The sequence below is a fragment of the Leopardus geoffroyi genome, chromosome B2 (genome assembly GCF_018350155.1).
Source record: "Leopardus geoffroyi isolate Oge1 chromosome B2, O.geoffroyi_Oge1_pat1.0, whole genome shotgun sequence".
Taxonomy (NCBI): Eukaryota; Metazoa; Chordata; class Mammalia; order Carnivora; family Felidae; genus Leopardus; species Leopardus geoffroyi.
This window is the reverse complement of record NC_059332.1, coordinates 106,174,574-106,182,648: the sequence shown is the minus strand read 5'-3', so window position 1 is coordinate 106,182,648 and position 8,075 is coordinate 106,174,574. Positions and strand designations below refer to the sequence as shown.

The following is an 8,075-nucleotide window of genomic DNA, read 5'->3' as shown; positions in this document are numbered from 1 at the left end:
TTGAAAAAGAATCAACATAGAAATTTTTTAAAAATTGAAATTAAAACCGCAATGGCTAAATGAAGCAGATTAGATAGCAGGAGAAGGAATTAGTAAACTGGAATATAACGTGGAATCTTACACAGTGTTTCATGTGGGCCACGTGATGCTTGAGAAGCTTCGTTTAATCTTCACAGCAGGCATGGGCAGGTGGATAGTATTTTCTCCCCACATAACAAGCATGGAAACAGGTACCGAGAGACTATGGCTCCTTGTCCAGGCAATCCCAAGTCTGTGCGCCCAACCACTATGCCATATTGTACCTCAGGAACTGACCCAGAACGCAGCACAGAAGATAAAGAGACGGAAAAGAAGAGGGGCTAAGAGACCTGGGGGGATGGGATGAGAAGGTCCAATGAATCCAACAGGAGTTCCAGGAGTGAGAAAAGAAAACAGCAGAGGTAAATAGGATAGCTGAGAATTTGTCATGGTTGAGAAAGACGAATCCTAGGATTCAAGACGCAGACGTCCCAAGTAACGTGAATACAAATGAATTCACAGAATTCACAGTTGAACACATAGCAGTTAAGACCGCAGAATACCAAGAAACAGAGCAGACATCTTTAAAGCCGCTAGGGGAATTTATTTGTAGAACCGGGAGGCTGGGAAAGAGACCTGTAGAGTGGGAGAGGAGAGATCTGGGGCTGGCGGTGCGAACAGTAGTGTGGGTGCAGGGAGAGCGCTGGGTGAGGGGCTGGGCTGGGCTGTTTGGGGCGAAGACCACTAGCAGGATTGTATTCAATCCTAGTTTCCCATTAGCGCACTCCATTGTCCCAAGGTTGCAGCGAGTGTAGGTATGCTGTCTCGAGTACACGCTCTTTCAGGTAAGTACAGGGTGAATCCTGGGAACTGTTTGGTGCATGAATGAATGAAAGCGAGGCGTTTTGAGAAAAGTGAGGCCAACGTGGTGCCTACACTTGGGCTACTGAACTGATGTATTTATAGAAGGCCTTACAGCGATATACTTACGAAAGGCTATTCATGGTGTCTATAGTTGTGTCTATAACTGTGATTGCATTTTCTAAGATTTGAGAGCAAGTGTAATAAACACAGAACAATCTCTCACGTTCTGTCTAGAGGTTTTCTAGGCTGATTATAAATATTAATGAAAGTTTCGATCGTAATAAAGCCCAGAGGAAAGTTTCAGCAGCTTCTGTGGTCTGTGTCATCTTGTTTGTTGGAGATGTGTTGCAGCCACAACTGTACATGATAGAATGCAATCTTTGCCTCCCAATAGGATTTGATAACATAGAAGACATCAGACAATTAGAATGATCTCATTCTCACCTTATCACATGTGCCAATGTTGCAAAACACTGAAAAAGAAAAGCATACTATTTTCCTCCTCTTATTCTCTAGTTTAAGGTGGGCAGTGTAGGGTTTTTATCAGACCTTTCCACTCAACCCACCCGGTCTACACAGTGAGGCCAGCCGGAGGAAGTGCTGTCCCAAAACAAAGTCCCGTTCTCTTTCTGTTGTGATTAGATCACAAGTACAGGGAAGAAGTGTGAGGGAGGAAAATGTAAAGAATTCTATTCTTATGGACTAATATTTTAATGTTAGAAGGCTATATGCAGCCCGCTGAGAGCCTGGATTAGAAAAATGGCCTACATGTAGAACAAACACTTTGATAAATGTTGTCCCAATTAATTCTTACTTGTAAGTCTTCATTAACATTTGTTTTATATATTTGAGAGAGAGAGAGAGAGAGAGAATAAATCCCAAGCAGGCTCCACACTGTCAGTGCAGAGCCCAATGCAGGGCTCGAACTCACGAACCGTGAAATCATGACCTGAGCCGAAGTCAGACACATAACTGACTGAGCCACCCAGGTGCCCTGCATTAATATTTTTACACATGAGGAAACTGAAGCCAAGGGTTATACGGAACAGACTGAATATACAAATGGGTAAATAAAAACTGAACTCTGATTCACAACCCACAGCCGTTAAGTGCAGAAAAGCAACCCATTTTATCCACAGTAACCAGCCCAGAAAGCCAGTCTTGCTGTTAAGTCAGACTTGTAGGAGGTCAGACCGCTACTTCTAGTTAACAATCCAGGAAGCCAAGCAATAATGCCTACATCAACCCTGGATCACTAAGATTTGATCAATAGCTGACAGCCTCCATAATTTCTGTCCCCACTTCCAACTTAGGGCCAACCCGAGAAAGCCAAATACGCATCCCTAACCAATGATCTAGTTAATCCATCCAACAGCTTCCCTAGGTCATCAGCCTCCAATCACTTGAAGCCCTCCTTTCTTTTCCATGATAAAGCTTTGCACCCCCCTCTGCTGCCTTTCAGTCTCTCTCGGCCAAAAGGCAAGTGATGGTGGTCGACTCCCCTCCTATGGCAAGCTTGAACAGACTCTGCTGGTTTGGTCGGGCTTCACTTATTTCCAAAATAACTCCGCTATCGTGGCAGATCAGGGTCTGGAACCGAGATCTACCTGACTCCAAACCCAGCCTCTTTCCATCGTACCACTTGCTCTTTTGTGGAGGCTGAGCCTCAAATGCCTTCAATAGCCTGGCAGGCAGGACACCAATGAGGGGCAGGGCTCTGTGATTTGGCATAGTTTATTTTTACACTTAGTATGCATATAAAACCATGTAAACTCCACAAAGTAAACGGTTTATCCCCTAAAATAACCAAAAAGTCTGCCGTGAACTTCCAGCACCCTCACTATTTTAATATTTATACTTTCACAGAGAGTCATAGTCATACAAATAGGATTATAATACGTTTTTTAGGTCAAGGATTTTTTTGGTCCACATTTTGTTAAGCACACACTTTCCTCTTTGGCAAAAGAGGTCAACTCCCCCCCTGCCCCAGGGAACCCAAAGCAAACAGACAAAAAGCACTGAACATGAGGTACAGCTGAGGTCCGGACTAATCTGGAATTAGAGACACACACTCAAGGGAAACACGGTTTCTTACAAAATCAGTTCACTTCCCAACCATCTCAGTAGAAAAGCTCGACGCAGATTTTGCCTTTGTCACTTTCGTCAGAACACACTTTAAATAACTTAGTGCTTCAGAGTACAATGTACTCTTTCTAAAGAAAGTCATGAAAAGTGTGGGCATCTGACCTCAGCCGTATTTTCGACCTGAGGTACAAAAGCATCTGTCACAGTAATTCAGACTACAATCGCTGTGCTGCCTTCGTTCAGTTTGCGGGGAGAGCAGTTTTGGTTGCTGTTAAGTCTCAGCACTTGGCTTTGCAGAGTTTCAAGAGGTGGATTTGCACGTGAAAGCTGCACAGTATCTGCTAGGCCTGAGGTGAGGAAGAGGCAAAGTGGGACCTGGCCTTTGTCCCACTTGGGCAGGGAGGCCCCCTGGGGGCCAGAGAGACCTCCTGCTCCGAGCGCCCCCTACTGGCCTCCACAAGTCCCATCTGAAGTGGAGTCTAAGGAACAGGCAGCTGCTGAGGTGGCTGTGTTGTGTTCCGTTTTAATCTACAATCCTAATTGCTAACCACCACCCTGGTGCGCTTGTCATGCTTCAAGTAATTTCATTCCTTCCGGAAGAATGTTAGCAATGCTTTTAGTTCTAGTTACCAAAGGAGAGGAAATGAGCCACAATAACAAGATTAAGTTTAAACAGACCTGCTGCTAACACAGTATCGGATAAAATATACTTAAAAAGTGAACATACTGTTATATACGATTTCGCAACAGCTGCATTCTCCCACTTAACCACTGTGCAGAACTAAAACTCTGATAAAGCGAACTTAAGTTACTTTAATTCATGTTAAATACAACTCTGTACAGATTGCACATTTTATACCAAAGCAGCTCAATATCACAGAGAAATGAAAATGCTATCTGGAAATTTTCATTTTTCTAGCCCAACAAAAACCAACAGACCCCTGCCCTAAGGGTCAGAACAACACCAGATGCACCACTTTGTAAACAGTAGGAGAGGTGGTCCCTTGGACTCCACCGCAGGATCCTATGAAATCTCTCTCTCTCACACACACACACACACACACACACACACACACACACACACACACGCTCACACACGCGCACTTGAACATCTCCCCTCTTCCAGGGCCGCACACAGCCCGCCGCTCGGTACCGCAGCAGGTTGCTTTCACAGTGTGCTCACAAAAGAGCGGTCATGGCCGTGGGGCTGAGGGGTCGGAGGCAGTCTCTGGGGGCCGCGTAGGCGGCGCTGGCGGCTGGCTTTGCCCGCGGCTCCTGGTAGTCGGGGTGGGCGCGGTCCGCGGCCTGGCCGCCGGCCGTGGGCCGATCGTAGCCCGGGCGTGCGGCTGCGGGCGCGGGGTGAGGCGGCCTCTGGTAGGGCGCGCCGCCGGAAGACAGCGAGTGCGTGTGCGCCGGCCGGGGCCCGGGCACCCTGTAGCCGGAGAAGGTGTGCGCGCGCGCCGCGTGCCGCTCTACGATGGGCGTGGCGTACTCGGGCTCGGGGTTGGTCAAGGGCAGGGCGTACTCGTGGCGGCCGGCCAGCAGGGGGCGGTCGTAGTGGCCGCAGGCTTCGGCGCTAGGCGGGGTCTCCTCCTCGGTGTCCATCGGACGGAAGGTGGAGCCCTTCCTCGCCACCGTCCCGGTGCCAATCATGAGCGGAGGCTGGTAATCTGCAATCAAAAGCGCAGGAGACACATCGTGGGTGTGTCACACGGATGCGAGGAAAAGCCGGTTGTTTGCAGAGGGAGGTGCTCTGCGGAACCAACTCGGCTGAGCGCCTAACCGGTAGCAGGCAGGATGAGAAAGCCCGAGAATGGGAAAGGCGTACATGGCACACACACGGACTTGCGCAACCATACTGCTGCTTTAGGAAGCCTCGGTGGGTCACTAGAACCCGGAGAAGACAGAGATTACACTTCCCCACACCTAGGGAATGAGAGGGGAAATAACTCCTGGAGCTCTTAAACTGGCCCTTGAAATGCCAAATTTTGGAGGGGGGGGGTGGGAGGTGGTTGCTGTGAGAAAAGGCAACAGTGATTAAATAACCTGGAAAGAGGGGCGCCTGGGTGGCTCAGTGGGTGTAGCTTCGACTCTTGATTTCTGCTCTGATCATGATCTCATCTTTGGAGAGATAGAGCCCACCAGTGGGGTTCTGTGTGGACAGCCCTGGGCCGGCTTGCGATTCTCTCTCCCTCTCTCTGTCCCTCCCCAGTCCACCCCTCCCCAATAAACTTAAAAAAAAAAAAAGGAAAGATTGAAAAATGAGAAACAAACAAAATCAAGCAGTCACACACTAGGGGTCTGGCAGCAGCCTTGGAAAGGTCACACTTTGGAGACAGGAATCAGAGAAAGTTATTACCAACGATGTCAGTCATGAGGCTAGAGAGGAACCAAGGCCCCTTCCCGGATGTTAAGCCCAGAAGCCTGGGATTCACAGTCCGGAAGCCACTTGGGAAAGGAAACATATGGAGCGTTCTTGGGGAGGGTTAGGAACAACAGGTTCAATTTTGGACACACTGAGGAACTGGTGACACTGACAGGCAGAGGTGTCTAGCAGGTGAGAATTACTTCTCCGGGACAGGGAGGGAAGTCTGGGCTTAGCAGACAAAAGTGCAAAGAAGGGCTCTCTATTGGGAGCTCTGGAGCAGGGTGGGTGCAGCTACTGAGGAGAGAGACTGTGGCTGAGTGAGGGCAAGAGCGAGACCCTAGGGGGGCCTTACACAGTCAAGGTGTTGGAGAAGGACCACACAGTGGGGAAGGAGGGCATGCTGCACCAGAAGCTAAAGAAAAAAGAAAGGAAGAAAAGGATAGACATAGGGGCCTTTTCTCCCCTGTTTTGTCTGCAAGGCAGCACTAGACTGTCAAGCAGGAAAGGAATTAAGAGGATGGATTTTGGGTGGAGAGATGCTCTTTGTTCTGTAGCAGCTCAAGCAACCTTTCCACTGGTAGCTTTCTGACTTTGATATATTCATGAACTTCTGGGTCAGTAGGCCTGGGGCATGGCCTGAAAGCCCACACTTCTAGCAAGTTCCCTGATGCTTCTGGTCCTCAGAATGCACTCTGGGTCACGAGAAGCTAAGCGGGGCGACCCAGAGTGTGGTCTGCAGATGCCTATGTATCTGAGAACCGAGACAGGTCTGCAAAAAGACAAGCACACAAATTGAGAGCAAGTGTTTAGCAACTCCCAGCAGCTTGAGAGAGTATACTTATGTCCGTTGAATCTAATAAAAGAATTAGAGCTTTGTATTTTGTATGTCTTTTTTAAAATGTCATTACTTCTACTTTATACAACTGACCCTTAAACAAAGGGGTGGAACGGTGTGTGTCCACTTATAGGTGAGTTTTTTTCAATATAGTATATAGTACTGGAAACATATTTTTCTCTTTCCTGTGATTTTTTTTTTTCTTTATGTTGAGAGAGAGTGAAAGAGAGCATGTCCACGTATGCATGCAGGCAGGGGAGGGGCAGAAAGAGAGAGAGGGAGATAGAGAGTCCCAAGCAGGCTCCGTGCTGTCAGCAGAGAGCCCAACTCATGGCTGGATCCCATGAATCGGGAGATCACGACCTGAGCTGAAATCAAGAGTCAGACACTCAACTGACTGAGCCACCCAAGTGGCCCTCTTCCTTAGGATTTTCTTAGTAACATTTTCTCTAACTCACTTTATTGTAAGAATACAATATATAATGCAAATCACATGCAAAATGTGTGTCGACCCACTGTTTATGTTACTGGTAAGGGTGGAGGCAACAGTAGGTTGTTTTGGTCAGCAATAGGCTGTTAGTAGTTAAGCTTTGGGGGAGTCAAGTTATACATGGATTTTTGTGCAGGGGGTGGGCATCCTTAAACCCCTTGTTGTTCAAGGGTCAACTGCATTGTATTTTACAAAAGCAGTGGTTTCTGACAGATTAGAAATAATAATTTTTTCAAAGGCAAAAAATGGATCCCTCTCCACAGTTTGAGAAGCCTGACCCTCAGCGATGGCTTATCAGGAACACAGAGGTCATTCGAACACTGGACAGGTTCTTTCATCTCCTGTCTCCTCTTTTCTCAAGGGCAGGAACTGGGCTTAATTTATCTTTCCAGTCTCCCTTCCTTAGTGCCTTAACCAAAATCTTGGCAACAGATTATTTAAGGGCTTCCAGATTTTCGTGGTCCCTCAGGGCCATTGCTATAGCTATGCTGTAGCTCTCTCAGTGTTCATTTGTAGCACTTTGCAGAGGAAAGAGAGGACCGTACACATTGCTGATTCCTTGGGCCCCATCTCCACACCAGGTTTTAGTCGTATTTCCCTCCCGGTCTCCTCACTCCCATGGGCAGCACTTGCTGCCTCATAACACCGTCACAGAGGCCTGACACGTACCTGCCATATCACTTGTGATGAGATCTAACTTTTGTGTCACCTCCTTTTCATTATCATAGCTGATGGTAAACTCAGCCGACTGGTGTCTGGCAAAGGGATACTTGATCTGCTTCCAACAGTCTGGAATAAAGATAACACGAAACCAACATGTATCTCAGAAGGGTAACACACATAGTCTCTGACGTGTTCCTCGATGGGCTGGACGTCAGGCCACCTTTTGCCGGCTGACCGTGATGAGTGTGTGGCATGGCTCCCAGATTATGTGTAGGGAAACAGCATGCTGAGGTTGTTAGGACAACAGCAAACACTGTTCCATCCGTGTTTTCCACTTGTATCTGGGTTGCCACCAGGGCAGGTCCCAGATTATGCCTCTGTTACACCACCTGGGCATGGTTTTCCGTAATCTACACAGATACAGCATTCATGTCTCAGAGGAGTCAACACAGCTGGCTGCTGAGACCCTGTGCAGGTGGGGTCCCAAGCTGCCCCTGAGATTCTGAGGGGTCCTGCCCTGCTGCCCTCTCTGGACTACAGCTGACTCATTGCTTGGGGTACCCTGTGTCCTGAGGATTCTCTGAAACCTGAACGTGAACCCTGCCCGGTTCTTCCTTCGCTCTCCCAGAGTGGAAAATACAGTGGAAGCCTGGAGATGCAGAGCAGTACCGGACAAAGTTCAGTTCACAGATGCAGCTTTTATAACTTCTCCCGGATGACAAGCAGTGTGGTGGCTTAAACTCCAGTGGCCA

The 8,075-nt window shown here is 48.1% G+C and overlaps 1 protein-coding gene across 1 annotated transcript in view; it reads right to left on the bottom strand.

The window, feature by feature from the left end:
* Positions 1-2,600: 2,600 nt before the first annotated feature.
* Positions 2,601-8,075, bottom strand: part of DCBLD1 (discoidin, CUB and LCCL domain containing 1) — a 67,410-nt gene continuing 61,935 nt past the window's right edge. Inside the window, exons 14-15 of the mRNA XM_045499394.1 lie at positions 7,330-7,449; positions 2,601-4,637 (exon numbers count right to left, since the gene is read on the bottom strand). Coding sequence (XP_045355350.1) covers positions 4,147-4,637; positions 7,330-7,449 — 611 coding nt within the window. The 3' untranslated portion in view covers positions 2,601-4,146. The remainder of the gene's footprint in view (positions 4,638-7,329; positions 7,450-8,075) is intronic.